Genomic DNA, 15,242 nt, shown 5'->3' with positions numbered 1-15,242 from the left:
CAAGTACCTGCACATTTTTCCTGTGCTTCCTGCATAGTTTATGCAATATGCAAGACTTCCTAACTATAAAGTAGTTCCCCACGTGTTATGCCTTGATCTAAGTACAAACAGACTTGACAGTAAAATAAGTATTTTACAGCAAAATAAAGACTAAGGTATAGAAGTGATAACTGATTAAAACATCACTACCTCAAAAAGGTCACCAACTTGTAATTTAAGTTTTACATCATACAACAAGAATGATGTGAATTTAAGTCTTTATATTTGATGGGGTGGAAACTGTCAAGCTTCTCTTCAAACAAAATTGTTTCATTACCCAACAATATCCAGATTTACTGGTCTGCTACACACCTGATGTTTTCCACCTGCAGTAGAACATGCATTCAGAAATACTACCCAGAACAACCCTTTAAAATATAGAGCTAAAGAACTGTAGCATTACACATCACTATCCATTACTTATCCCAAAGCGTGGTAGAAGAAAAAGTTTAAAGTTGGGCATACAAGAATGAGAGCTGCTGCTTAAACTGCTTAAGTGAAAATAACCTAAAGCTTTAAAAACAATCAATTTGAAAAACCACCTCAATTCCATCCATATACCTCACTAAACCTGAGAAGCAACATTTGTTTTTCAAATGCTGATTTTTCCCTTATTTGCATATCCTTCTCCAAGTAGGCAATGAGGTCAGTTTGCTTTCTACCAGAAACACACCACAAATGGCTCTTTAAGATCAATGTTTTAGCATAATATTATGTTTTATAAAGTGAGTTCTATGAAAGGATTAATTGATTAAAAAAATACTGCAGTGTCCTGAATCCAAAGATCTTTGCTGTAAGATTAAATTTGTTCTTATTGATAGCTTGCAATCTACAAAATCCCCTTTGTGACACTTCTACAATACCAAATTTAAATTTTTTTGAGAAGACCTCAGAATTCACTCTTTCCAGATCCTCCACATTAATTGCAAAAACTGAGTAAATCAGTGTTATGTCTGATCTGCCAATGACTGATCAACTCTGCATTACCGTTTTGTTATTAAGGCATGAGTTAAGAGCCAGGACCTGCACTTCACTGACTTCAATTTTCTAACTTGTACATCTTATATATACCCAATAAACTGATTTGCTTTCTCAAACTAGAGCAAATCTATAATCTATAAATACAAAATAATTATGGAAAATTTTCTTCCAAGACTCAGCAATTTCTATGAAGGCCAGTTTTATGGCTTTACAGTAACTTGCAGATAAATGAAACTGATACATATAGAACAGGAAAGGTACTACTTTTAAGTTTCATTAATATATATCAGGCTTTCAGAATTATGTTTTCACAAACAGTAATAATCGATCTTGCTATGCTATAAATACTGTGGACTACTAATTAGTCTAGTGTCTTAATCACAGTAACTGCATGTACCAGCTCCACTTCTAAATATGGCCAGTTTTCTGCTTCATAGCTGTTACTTACGTATGATGAGTTCCAAATGCTATATCCAGCTTCGCCTATAAAATTAAAAAGTTGATCATTAAAAATTCCTATTGTGCATTCCTATATGCAAGAATGTTAAAGGAGAGGCGTTTCTTCATTTTGTTTCACTTCACTGCTCTCTAGCGGACAGATCACAAAATACATTTCTTTCCGCCCCCCGCCCCCAACACCTTTAAACATATTCCCTAATTTCTAGAAGTTAGACTTTAAACAGCCACGCAACTCTTTGCTGGAACTGCTCCAGCAGAATTTCTGGTCTCTTACCAGCAGTATTTTCAGAAACAGCCAGCTTTGCAGAGAAGGACCTGAGGTTCCTGCTGGACATCAAGCTGACAGAAGCCAGCAAGGTGCTCTTACAGCAAAGATGACTAACAATGTCCTGGGCTGCATCAGGAGGACCATTGCCAGCAGGTCACGGCAGGTGATCCTTCCCCACTGTTCAGCACTGGTGAGGCCATACATTCAGTGCTGTGTCCATTTCTGGGCTCCTCAGTACAGGGAAGACATGGGCACACTGCAGGGTCCAATGAAGGGCCACCAAGGTAATTAAGGGACTGGAGCACGTCTCCAATGAAGAGAGCTTAAGAGAGCTGGGCCTATGCAGCCTGCAGAAGGCTCAGAGAGGATCTGACCAGTGTGTTTAATACCTGAAGGGAGCGTGCAAGGAAGGAGCCAGGCTCTTTTCAGTTGTGCCCAGAGACACTGGGCACAAACTGAAACACAGGAGGTTCCCCCTAAACATCAGGAAACACTTTTTTTACTGTGAGGGTGACTGACCACCGGCACAGGTTGCACAGGGAGGTTGTGGAATCCCCATCCTTGTTCATATTCCAAACCTATCTGGACATTAGCCTGGACAAATGTATCTGAGACCCTGCTTGAGCAAGAGAGGTTAACCAGATGACCTCCAGAGGTCCCTTCCACCCTCAAGCATTCTGTGATTCTGAAGCATACAATGGCTGTTACAAGCAGCTTAATGGCTAACATTACAAAGAAAAGCATAGAAGCCAGACAGAAATGCTTTTTTATTAGTGCTTTGCTCTTACTAAAGAGTATTTACAGCACAATTTCTAGGGAGAGAACAAAACATGAGTTACAGATGTTAAGAAAGTACTTTTAGCCAGTGACAGCTTCAACATTGTTCGTTTTGGGGTACTAGCATGAAGGAACACATGTAAGTCTACCAGAAGAATCTGAAGGAGTTTTCCTGTCTGAGAATACCATCACAAATGCCATTTCCCCCTTCTTCCTTAATAAGACTGAGTGCAACAGATGGCTTAATTTCAACTAAAGGATGATACAAATTTCAATTACCTGACAAAAGCTAATGTTCTCATAAGGGCGAGCCTGTGCAAGCAGTTCAGCTTTGGATTCTCTCTTTTCACCATGAACTATCAACAATGGCTTCTTCCTTAAATAAAAGGAGATTACTGTTAAAACATAAGTGAATTAGTAATCAGTCTAAACCACTCCTTAATGTAGCTATGATTTGTGGCCCCTAAATCTGATAGCCCAGCAGGAAGATAGCACTAAAAATCTATATGCCTTATTAACTAACTCAAAAGGGCAGTTAACTACAATAGAACCTGTAAGAGAAAGATACTAGCAAACTTTAATGGGGAAAAAAAGGAAAACAGGGAGCACAGAGTAAATTAAATATCGCAAAAGAAACTAATAATACAAGATCTTGTAAGGAACTCCTGCCTATATGGAGAGAAACAAATAAAAGTTCTCAGAAGTACTGATACACACACTGTGGATGTAAGACAATGTAGTAATCGTTATCTTACAGAGAAGGTGGGAAGGAAGAGGGAAAAGGAAAGGGCTAGGTCTACTGTGGCAATAGTTTCATGTTCACTTCCTAATGCTCCATTATACTGCATTTCCAGTAAAATGTAAAAAAAAAAAAAAGATAGAGAGAAAACTGTACATCATACACTTACTTCATCTGCAGTAGGTTGCAAATACCAGAAAGGAATTTCAAGCAAACATAAAACCTGCGTTCACAACAATATCATACCCGTTGATATATTACTCCGATCACTTTCACAGTTTTCTTGTGCCCTTTCCACATTCCCTCCTTTCTCCTGCATTACCTTGCTCTTGGCTCAGTAAACCGTATGGCAAAAAAGTTTGTTATTCTGTCTTTATTGGTCATCTACTGCATTGTTATCATGGCCCACAATGGGAACTCCTAGGTGTTAATTAATAAAATCAAAAACTAGCCCTATTGAACTCTGACCATTTAACAGTCTTGAAAAGAGTCAAGAAATCAATAGAGAACTACAACTGTGGAATAAACGTTCAAGGAAAACCAAGAGTCTACACATACACAGCTAGTAACAATTTGCAAATGCAAACAAGTGTTTATCATTCACTTATAACAGGAACTTGCATGAACAGAATGATTTGGAAACTGTATCATTTCATCTTCATAAAATAAAAATACCTGAATTCCTGCGGATACTGTCTCACAAGCCATCCCACATCTATACAGTAGTTAAACTTGTACATAAGGAAAAGAAAGCAGACTTATTAAAAAAGCAGACTTTGCCAGAACAATGAACTACAGCAAAAAAAGCTTCCTACACAGAGTCATCAGTCAATATTACGTATCATACATAGCATGTTTTAAGAACAGGTGTATTTTTTAATTTGACATGCTTTCTTTCATGTCTCTTAATTCAGGAATAAATTTAAGTTATTCAAAAATATATATTATTTAACTTGCAGAAGAACCATCTCTTTGCCACATACTTATATCATGAATGATAGCAAAAGCTTCTATGCAATAACAAAAACATCACTCCTAGATCACAAGGTTATTCTCTTTAGAAAACATATTTATGTGCATTTAAATACGCATTTTTCAGTTGCACACCCCCCCAAAAAAGGGGAGAATGCCATCTTACAATTGCCTTAATTTTAAGTAGAACATGGAATGATTTTTATATTTCAATAAATTGTACAGCTGAAAACATTTATAGTTTCCTCTGTATTTTAACCAGGTTCCCTGCTAATACCAGTTACAAACAAGTGAGAAGACATGAAAGCATTCCCTCAATTTAACAATCCCGGGTATCTTGTGTAAACATGGATTATGAAGTTTAAAGTGAAATAAGAAAGTGAGATCAATTTGGCAAACAGAAAACTCACCTGGGCAGAAGATACGAGAGTCCCAAAAAGAGGAGACAAAATATCTATTAAAAACATTAAAACATAATTGAGTAAAAAAAAAAAAGGTTCAAGTAAACATTTCACATCTCAAACAGTTTGATAACTACCACAAGTGCCAGACAGGTTCACAGACTTGGTCTAACAGAGACATTCACAGTTAAGTTCACTATTCTGAACACACGGAATTCTCCTGTGAAACTCTTATGGTCTTATGTTTATAAAAAGTATTAATCCTCTCAAAGTAGAAAACAAATTTTAAGAAGATGGAGACCAAGATCATATGGAAAAAAGGACATCAAACTACTCTCTCCCCTATAGAGAGAGCTTGTACAACTGTGGCAGAGTAGAGCAATAGGGGCACAGGTAATACTTAAAGACTTGTTGCAGACTATTCTTAGGATATGTGTATCATTAGCTCAATCATGGTAACATAGAAAACTAATCCAACTGAGGATTTATAACCCCAGTAACAGAAGCACAACAGCAACTTGAGAACAAATTACAAATATGTTCTAGGATAGACAAAATATCTCATACCCTATCTCTACAGAAATCAGGTTTTGCAGGTTAAACTTCTCAGCCCCTTCACCAGCTCAATTAATCACCTAGTGGGACAACTACTGCTAAGATAGAACAAGACAAAAGCCACAATGAATTCACAAAGCGGATACACAAAGTAGTAAAGCAACTGAGGTCTCTGACACAAGGCTGCCATCAATAATCAATGCTCATAGGGAGCACATGAGGTCAAGGAAGAGTTATAACCTAATTGTATAGGTCTTCAGTCATTTGTTCTCCTTCAGAGAACTACTTTTTTTTTTTTTACTACAACTACACAGCATTCCTGAAGCATCAGTACTGTACACCAAAGACTTCATCTTGACTTGTGCTCACTTCTAATTACATTGAAATGGGCCTATGAATCCAAGCCACAGAACTTCAGATGTACTGTCTTGTACTGCACCATATAATAGCGAACTACTAGGACCAAACCACTCAGCAGCATAAAGACAAGTACAACTACTCAGAGATGGTTAGGCACCCAAGAAAAGCACCCCTTTAAGAACCAAAGGCATATGGTCTTCCCCAGATTAACTGACAGAGAAAGCAGCAGTAAGCAGCACCATATGATTTGCCTTTGCTAAGTGCACATGAGATTTCTAGAGCACAGTTCAGAAGTCACAACAGACTCGGTATCAGCAAATTAATGCTTTATACATTATACATCTAAAAGAGACAGACAAAGATAACTGAACCAATTCCTACAACTTGGACATTTAGAATATGAAGCTTCAGCTACAACAAGGAATACATGCACCTAAAAATAGCCACAAGCTAAAAATAAGCACTCTCTTGCAAACAAGTCTCCCAAAAGCCCACTTCAGTAGAAGCCACTTGTTCACCTTTTATGTGCAGGGCTCCAGAATTATAGCTCTGTTCAATTCCTCTGACTTTCGTGAGAAAAAACCTGAAAGGGTTCCCTCCATTCAACAAATCCCAGGTATCTTGGGCTTCATCAGGTGTTTCATTATACTCCTCTGCTTTCTCATCCTCTAAGAGTTCATCATCTTTGCAAAGATTCTGAGGATGCTCTTTGGGTGCATCACATTTTTCTTCTTTCACTGTTTCTTTGTGGGCATGGTTTTCTCGATCTTCAGGCTCTTCATCACTACTAGAAAGACACCAACCTAAGCCTTCTTGGCTAATTCTCTGTTTTCCTGCTGGAGGTATTTCTGTAGAAAAACTTTTATCACTGGGCTTCAGGGGAGAAGCTTTTCTCTTATGAGCAGCCTTCCGAGCTTCGGAGCATGGATATTGCGGCCCACTTGCATTGCCACATGCAGCACCCAACAGTGAAGATGTAGATGGTTTTTCACTGTCTGAATTCTCCTCAGTACTTTCATCACTGCTAGATACTGTCCACTTTCCATGTGCACCTTCCTGAAGCATGTTCCTAGGGATTACAAAAAGAAAACCCCGAACAAAAGTTGTGCATTTTTCCTACACTTAAGCCTATTTCCCTTCGCAGTTTCCATTTGCTGATTACCATGGAATCTTATATTTAGCAGAATCTCCATGCAACTTCTGACTCGGGAATATTTCATAGCGTTCAAGGGTTATTTGTGTCAGTGCCCAGGAAACAAAGAAACACGTGCCATGGGAGCAACCATCAAGCGGGAAGCAGCTAAAGTGGAAATCTGCACATGGAAAACGGGCTAGGAGAGGGGCACGTACAAGAAAGCACTTCGAAAGTCAAATTAATAGTTTGCCCGACACAGATCTTTCTCATAGCGACCCCACTGCTCCGGGCTCCGGCGCGCGGAGGACACGGGAGCACGGAACCGAGCCAAGGCCGCTCTCTCCGGAACCACGGCCTGGAGCCACAGACCCCCGCCGCCGCCCCCCCGCCCCTGCCAGGCCCACAGCCGCGCTTCCCCCCTTCAGCCGAGTGCGGCAGGAACGCCGTCCGCCGCCGCCCATGTGGACGGCACCGCTGCTCCCGCCGGCTGCGACACCGCCCCGCGGGGGAGGCGGAGCCCGCGGCCGAAGGAGGCACCGCAGCGGGGCGAACGGCGGCCGCCATCCCTCTCGCCTCCAGCTGCCACCAGCTGAGAGGGGGCGAACCAGCGACGCAGGCCGCGGCGCCAGGGGCGGCTCCCCCCGCCCCGGGACCCCGCCGCCCGCTCCGCCGCGGGAGGAGCGCGCCTTACCGCCCGGCGCGGCGCCCGGCAGCGCGCCCCACGCCCGCCGAGAGCCGCGGAAGGCCAGAGCCCGCCTTCGGCCCGCCTGGCCCCGCCCCTCCTCCCGAGCCAATGGCGCCCGGCTCATTTCAGCCAATCGGCACCGGCGCGGCGCTTGCCACGCGGGAGGTGGCGGCGGCCCAGCGGTGAGGCGCGGGGCCCGGGCCCGGGCGCGGGTAGGGGCACGCTGCGCGCCCCCGATGCCGCGTGGCGCCCGGTGATGCCTGAGGGGTTTCCCGCCCTCCCGGGGGCGCACGGGCCTCAGGGGGCACTCGGGCAGCTCTGGTATCTCTAAGGCTGCTAAACCGGCAGAAACAGCCCCGCCTTAGTGACCCGAATTAATCTAATAAATTTGTATTTGACCTTAATATTAGTTTAGGGAAAGTGCGGTATTTGCATAATCGCTCATTGAGCTCGGTGTTAATGACTGTGTCTGAAGTGTCCCGCTAATGAGGTAATTGCCTGACGGCTACAAGAAGGGAGCGGGAGGAAAACAGGTGTAAAATTAAACAGGGTAAGAGCACAGGCTACATCAAAGCTTCCTCTCTCTACCAACACGAACTGCCTCAGGTTTGGGGCTTGTTACTCCTGATTCACCTCAAGCTTGTGACTGCAGTTAACAAATAACGTGAGTGTCTTATATCAGCATGCGATAAAATCAGCAAGCTATGCCAAGAAATACGTTAATAAAATTTCAGCTTGGTGGTGTAATTTTATTAGTACTTTTCTGCAGAGTTGTGTGTGGTGCCTCCTGAAGCAGCCTGGGGATATACTCTTCAGTACTACGGGGTTAAACGTTTTATTATCAGCCCTTGCTGAAGGTGGTCTGTGGGTAAAAAGCTGTTAGGAAAGCTGCATGGTTTTGTATGTTATGTGTGTAATCTCTTGTCTAAGTATAGCTCTGGAAAGAGTATTTGTTTTCTAAAAGTACTTCAGGAAAAACTGATGGCTTGTGATGATGCTCGCGTGGCAGTCTCTCCTTGTAGTTCTTGTCTATATAGCGACTTAACTGAGAATTAGAGATGCCTGGTATTTTTCAGGAAAAAAATTCAAGGTCTTGCAGAAACAAGTTCAGTTTCTAGAAGTCTGTACTATATATAGTTTGCAAACAGCTTTCTAGTAACAAGCACGTGAAATGTAGAAGTAGGAAATCTTTAGTTTAACCCAACAAAAATTCAAAATTAAATGGACTCAGTCCATTTTCAGCTACTGTAACAGAGTAGATGAACAGGGCTCTGCCAGAGATGCGACTAAACTTCAGCAGTCTTTATAACTAGCACAGTTTCTTCAGCAAGTATCTATTTTATTCTTCCCATAACAGTTATTCAAAGTAAGAAATATTAGGTCAGGTTTATTGGTTTTTAATGCAAATCACTTTCTGTAGGTTTTTGAAGCATGTGATGAAGATAACAAAGGCTGTTTAAGCAGAGAAGACTTGAAAGTTGCTGTAGTGATGTTTGGTTATAAACCCTCAAAGGTATATATTTTTTGATTTATATTCTGAAGATCCAGCTTATGTAGATGTCTCACTATTGATGTATCTCTGTATGGACTGGTCTGCACTAATTGGATTACTGTATGTTTGGTAAACAAAAATACCTACCAATTCTTAAAGTCATTTTCTTATCTGGGGGTATTTATTTCAAAAGAAAATAATCAAACCTCTACCTTTCCTATTACAGACTATGATGAGCAGAAGGATGCGTGTGGTATTTCAAATGTGTACAAGGTGTATGAAATGTGACTTACTGAGCTTGTTATGGATCAGTTACTGGGTTTTATTAGTGGTACACTCCATTTCTTTACTCAGTGGTTTCGGTAGATGTGAAACTACTGCATGTCCTAATAATAAACATGTGTTCTCAAAAATATAGCTATTTCTGGTTTCAAGTAATAGCTGGGCATTTTTAGTCTTGACTTTTCTAATATAAATCTACAGCTGTACAAAAATCTTAACAAAAGAAAGGTCTACTGAGAGAAATCCTGTGTTGCATGCTCACAGGAAGATACAGAATAAATTGTATGGCTTAATGTAGGTCTGAAAGTTGTTCCTACTGTAGCGCTGCAAGCAACTGCAAAAGGAGTATGAAGAAGACACATGCAAGATTTCAGAATAAATACACATTTGTTTGTCTGTGAGTTTGTCTTTCTCATGGCATGTTGATACAAGCTTGACCAATATGCTATAAAGTATATTTAGCATAGAAATTATGATTCATCTTTCTTCTGCAGTCTGAGCAATCTTCTTCCTCAAGGACCACTTGTGACTAATTTAATTTTTATTTTTTTTTACTTAAATACATCTTCTAGGAAAATAGTCTTAACAAGGTCATAAATAAAATTTTGTCTATGATCGTTTAAAGTAAAAACCACAGAATTTTTTTATTAAACTGTGAAAATAGTCATCTCTGCACTCCAGCTGGTAAACATTTTCTCAGTAAACTAGGGTCAGATCTAAAAACAATTTAGACTTCTAAAGCAAGTCTTAACTGCAGAATTATGAATCTGAAAATGCTCAGTTTCTCCCTTATATATCTACTGTCTATTTTTACCTTCATGCAAAAATTAGCTATTTTGTTAAATTCCACGAATGTTTCTTCCAGTAAGAGTACTCAAAACATGCTTAAGGCATTCAAACAAGAGCAGGTTCTGTGTGTAAGTCACTGATGCCTCCTTCTTGGAAAGAGGCTAGAAATGAAGGACTCCTGTGAATAAAGGAGGTGCAGGTTTAGTTATTTCTTCCTGAGAAGGTGCCAAGTCACACGTGCTGTGTCTCTAGGCAGTGCCACGACCACCTGGCTGTAGACCATTTTGTCTGTGCAGCTGCACAAAAATTAATTAAAAACGTTTGTTCCAGGGCTGATTTCGATGTCTAGTAGTTTTGCTAGCTCCTTAAGTAGGCACAGTTTTTCTTTGTGGCTTTTGCTAATGTGCATTAACGATGGCTTGTGGCACAGCCACACCTTTTCCTTTTGCTGATGGCTAGGCTTTGTAAGCGTTCCTTTCAACATCTGGGTACTTTTTAATCTGGTTCTGAGAAACACAACTTTCTCTGTGCACCAGATAGGAACGAAAAGTGGTAGTTACAGTCCTAAAAGCTGCTTTTTAGGATCCTGTTCTTGAGCATATTACTGTATCTTGAGCATATTACTTGAGCATTTTACTTTGTTGTCAAAATTATTACAATCAGATAATTTTATTTCTTCAGAAGTCACTAAGAACAGCCCTGGGAAGGAGAGTACTTTCAAGAGCTTTCCCAAGAAATAGAGAATGGTGTGCTCACGTTACTACTTAGTTAAGGTGAAACCGTTTCCTCAGCTACACTACACACTAACATAATTTTTTTAGTAGAAATGGCAATTACTTAGCATCATCAACTGCAATCAAGCAACTGCATTTTTAGTAAATTGTTGCTGCATCTGTTTTTTTGGTCATGTTTTCATTTATTCTGTAAATTAAAAGTAATACTAACTTACCCACTAGATGGCACTAACGAGCGCTTTTACTGCAGAAGGGACAATAATTTGAATCTCATTTCTACTGTTTTTTCAAAATAATTTGTTAAAACACTTCTATGTTATTTTTCATAAAATATTATTTTTATGTGGTTATTCATAGAGATTCTGAACTTACTACTGTTTAAAATTAAGCCTTCTGAGACAAGTACTTGGGGAAACATGAAAGTAGAAAGAGATTAACCTGATTGTTGCACTGATCTGTATGTATATTTGATGTATTTATCAGCATATAAAAATCATCATTTCTGGGAACTAGCAATATTGTGGGAATAATGTCTGAGATTTGTCCTTTTTTTTTTCTCTGAAAGTTTGGTTCAATGATCCTCTTTTCCCCAGAATTATTTGAACTTATCCAAAATGCTCTCATAAGTCAACAACCACTCAGCTGGCTAACTGCACATTCAGGTGTTATGTGTTTCAAATGAAAAGGGTACTGCAGGAATAGTAGTCATGAAAATATGTAGTTTCCCCAGCTGAAGTTTCATTTCCAGTACTGTTACATTTAGATCTAACTAAAAGCATTCTACATTGCCTAGGAGGCCAAGTCCCCCAAAATGTCCAGTGTTTTCCCTGACCCTGTCACATCAGGACACTGGTAGGTTGGCATCTGCTGCTGAACAAGATGCCAGCAGCAGGGCATCCTGTCATCCAGAGTACCGATGGGCTGTCTGAGCTCAGAGCTGCTTGCAACTTCCAGCTGCTCTCCTGGCACATCTTATCAAAACTTTCTGAAAAGGACTTCCTAATCTATTTGTATGCCTGACACAGTCTATGTGAAAAGTGTTGCAGGCCAAATGGAATGCGCAGTTGTCGGTTAACCAGTCACAGTATGTTTGGCTTGTCCATTCCCCAGAATAGAGTACACTTTGGTTGCACTCGAAGCTGCTAATGTGTCATCTCCTCCCCTGTGAGTTGTCTCAGTGCTGCAGCTATGTGCAGTCTTATATTCTAATAGCACAGATGTGAGAGTTTGGACTCATGAGCGCTCAGTCATGATAAAAAGCAGATTAAATATTACCCAAAGCAGACCTCTGTGCTTTCTTGGCTATACGCTCCCTTTCTGTTCTTATATCGTTCAACTATCTTTTCCGGTGATCTCTTGGTCACCTCCTAATTCAGTTCTGAATAGTCAATTATTTTTTTTTCATCATGTCATTTAGTTTTTTGCTTTTGTACTACTAATGAATCTTGGTAACACACTAATATTAGTGAGTTTTAGTGAATCTTGGTAATGCACTAATCAACATGCAAGTGTCACTCATGTTCCTATTAAATAAAATTGTGAGTTAAGATGCTATTGAAAGACAGTAAAGGAGATACGTAGTACATAAAATGATATAGTATTCAGGGTAATTGTAGGAGCTGGATGATGCAAACAGATTTTTTTCCTTCTGATTTTCTTCTCAGTTGCTTATTCTCTGCCTTTTTGTTAAAGTTTTTATTTTAGACAGATTTACCAAATGAATTTTGATCAAAGTAGGTTTCAGGAAATACTTGGTCTCCAATTTATATATTGAAAGAGAAATTTCTTTCATTGTTTAAAGGAAATAACAAATTTGGAGGCTGTGTGTTCCTGTGTGTGTATCTGAACTCTAATCTGTGTAAAGTTAAACATGTTTGTTTAAGCATACCTAGTTTAAGATTTGGATTGACTAAGATTCTGTTAGGTCTACATATATACTTAGTTAACTGGATGCAAGAGAGGTGGTTTTAATTAGAACAAATTTTTTTCTTACTTAAATGCCATAGATGACACTGTTATGTATTATTATGAGATCAGTATTTTGTGAAATTGCATACTATGGGTATCAAATGGAAATCCTACAGGAATTCAGATTTATCATTTCTGTAGAAAACTACTGTGGCATATCTTCTGTGTTCCAGGTAGAGGTGGATTTGGTGATGCCTTCTGTGATACTGCAAAATTCAGTTAATATGCAAACAGCTATCAATGATTTCTATTCATTTTCATTCATAAATTTTAAAATGTTAAAGCTTAGACTCAATAATTCTCAAGAACCCGATGTATATTGATGATAACGTATCCAATTGTATGAAGTTCAGCAAGGCTCAGTGCCGGGTCCTGCCCTTGGGTCACACCAGCCCCACACAGCGCTACGGGCTGTGGGAAGACCTGCTGGAAAGCTGCCTGGTGGAAAAGGGCCTGGGGGTGCTGGTTGATGGGTGGCTGAACATGAGCCAGCAGTGTGTCCAGGTGGCCAAGGAGGCCAACAGCATCCTGGCTTGTGTCCAAAACTGTGTGGCCAGCAGGACTAGGGAAGTGATGGTCCCCCTGTGCTTGGCACTGGTGAGGCCGTACCTTGAACACTGTGTCCAGTTTTGGCCTCTCACTGCAAGAGGAATGTAGAGGTGCTGGAGTGTTTCCAGAGAAAGGCAATGAGGCTGGTGAAGGGTCTGGAGCACAAGTCCTATGAGGAGCAGCTGAGGGACCTGGGGCTGTTTAGCCTGGAGAACAGGAGACTGAGGGGAGAGTTTATCACTGTTTACAACTCCCTGCAAGGGGTTTGTAGTGAAGTGGGTGTTGATCTTTTCTCCCAAGTAACAAGCAACAGGACAAGAGGAAATGGCCTCAAGTTGCACCAAGGGAGGTTTAGACTGGAGATTATGAAAAATTTCTTCACTGCAAAAGGGTTGTCAGTCATTGGAACGGGCTGCCCAGGGAGGTGGTTGAGTCATCATGAGGTGTTTAAAAGGCATATAGATGTGGTGCTTAGGGACATAGCTTGGTGGTAGATTCAGCAGTGTTAGGTTAACAGTTGGACTCGATGATCTTAAGGGTCTTTTCCAACATAAATGATTCCATGATTCTATTCTATGATTCTGTAAATGAGTTGACCATGGCTATTAAAGAGGATCATATGATTTCATTTAGTTTTGTAATGTTTTTAGTGCTCATATATTACATTTAGGTTGAACTTACTCTTGCTTCTCAAAGTGGTATTTCTTAATAGCAACGTTATATAGATTAGGGATTGAGAAAAAGAATTAGTAATTTTTAGTGTTCAGGTTGGAAGTGATGAAAAAGGTTCTGTCAGGTTTTTTTTATCCTGTTCCACTGTTTACTTGTGCAAATAGTGGAGTCTTACACCCCAGTTCAATAAATCTCTTTTTGTAACTACCCTCCCATTTATGTAGCGCTGCCTTTTTTTTTCTTTCTTGTCCTTGACCTTATCAATTATGCCCATACATCTGTTTTTGGGGTCATGTGGCAAGTCTTATTGAAAAAATGATTCATATAAAAACAATGAAGTGGCAAAAAATATAGTTGCTTTTATCAATAAATTCCCTCATCCCTTTTGCTATGTGGCCCCAAAAGTACCTGTATCAATACATTTGAAGGGTATTGTGGAGGTTGATACTGTTTGATCTAGCACTGATGCCCAACCCCATGTTCATTAAACCACACCCTCACTTTTAAATCTTTAATTTAGGCAAGAAATACAGAACAAAGAATTTACTCAGATTTTTTTTTTCAAGAGAACAGCCACCTATGAATGCCTGAACCAAAAATAGCGAACTAAGATGTAGAGATAGATTATGGGTTTATTAATACCTAATTGGCTTAAACAGTTTTTTAAGATGACCTTTTGTGTGTTGAGATAGCTTTACAGCCTGTTCTAGTAGAACATGAATTGCCAACTCTCCAGATCAATGACTAGGCGGCACTTTATTATAGGAGTCATTTTGTAAAAGAAAAATTGTATACTATAATTTTCTGGGCTCGTATGTTACTCTGAAAGAAAAAATAAATGGATGGACAGCTTATATTGCTTTTTATGGTTTCAGTTCCATAGTTATCCAATTGAATGGAAAGCTGTTCATGCAGGCAAGTTCAGTATGTTTAGGCAACCTCTGTTATTAAAGAAATTGTGCATGTACAGAACCTAGCAGTTGAAAGCAGCAAGACTTCATAATCCTGGAAACCGAGACTATAACAGTTCTTAATACATGATTTTTCAAGAAGAAATGAAGAAAATAACCCCAGAAATCTGTAAGCTTGTCGTTTAACACTTACATTGAGACAGCAGGTGGAGCTGGAGGAGTTGTGCTTTTGAACCACTGCAGAAAGAATAAGATGTGAATGAATCACAAGAAATAGAAGTGCAGAGCTTTTGTTAATGTATTTGATAAAGGAAAATTCCAGCAGGATACAGTCATGTTGCCTTCTAAAGGAAATTAAATTGTTTAAAATAAGCGTAAAGCATATATTAGAAAGTTATGGGAAAAGAGTATTTGTCTGTGTTTAAATACCAGGAGGGTATATAAATCCAGTAGGATTCCCACCCACCCACCCCC

General features: G+C 39.9%; 2 protein-coding genes across 5 annotated transcripts in view; one reads left to right on the top strand and one right to left on the bottom strand.

Moving 5' to 3' along the window:
* Positions 1–7,472, bottom strand: part of TDP1 (tyrosyl-DNA phosphodiesterase 1) — a 45,469-nt gene extending 37,997 nt beyond the window's left edge. Inside the window, exons 1-6 of the mRNA XM_080396731.1 lie at positions 7,378–7,472; positions 6,070–6,620; positions 4,646–4,689; positions 3,939–3,994; positions 2,804–2,900; positions 1,469–1,503 (exon numbers count right to left, since the gene is read on the bottom strand). Coding sequence (XP_080252857.1) covers positions 1,469–1,503; positions 2,804–2,900; positions 3,939–3,994; positions 4,646–4,689; positions 6,070–6,616 — 779 coding nt within the window. The 5' untranslated portion in view covers positions 6,617–6,620; positions 7,378–7,472. The remainder of the gene's footprint in view (positions 1–1,468; positions 1,504–2,803; positions 2,901–3,938; positions 3,995–4,645; positions 4,690–6,069; positions 6,621–7,377) is intronic.
* Positions 7,473–7,615: 143 nt separating this feature from the next.
* Positions 7,616–15,242, top strand: part of EFCAB11 (EF-hand calcium binding domain 11) — a 116,634-nt gene continuing 109,007 nt past the window's right edge. For all 4 annotated transcript variants that reach the window (XR_013929401.1, XM_080395122.1, XM_080395123.1 and 1 more), the window contains exons 1-2: positions 7,616–8,035; positions 8,792–8,884. The gene's annotated coding sequence lies outside the window, so the exon portion shown is untranslated. The remainder of the gene's footprint in view (positions 8,036–8,791; positions 8,885–15,242) is intronic.

Source organism: Falco punctatus (genome assembly GCF_963210335.1).
Source record: "Falco punctatus genome assembly, chromosome: 7".
NCBI lineage: Eukaryota > Metazoa > Chordata > Aves > Falconiformes > Falconidae > Falco > Falco punctatus.
The sequence above is the reverse complement of the archived record's forward strand: the minus strand, read 5'-3'. Positions and strand labels throughout refer to the sequence as shown.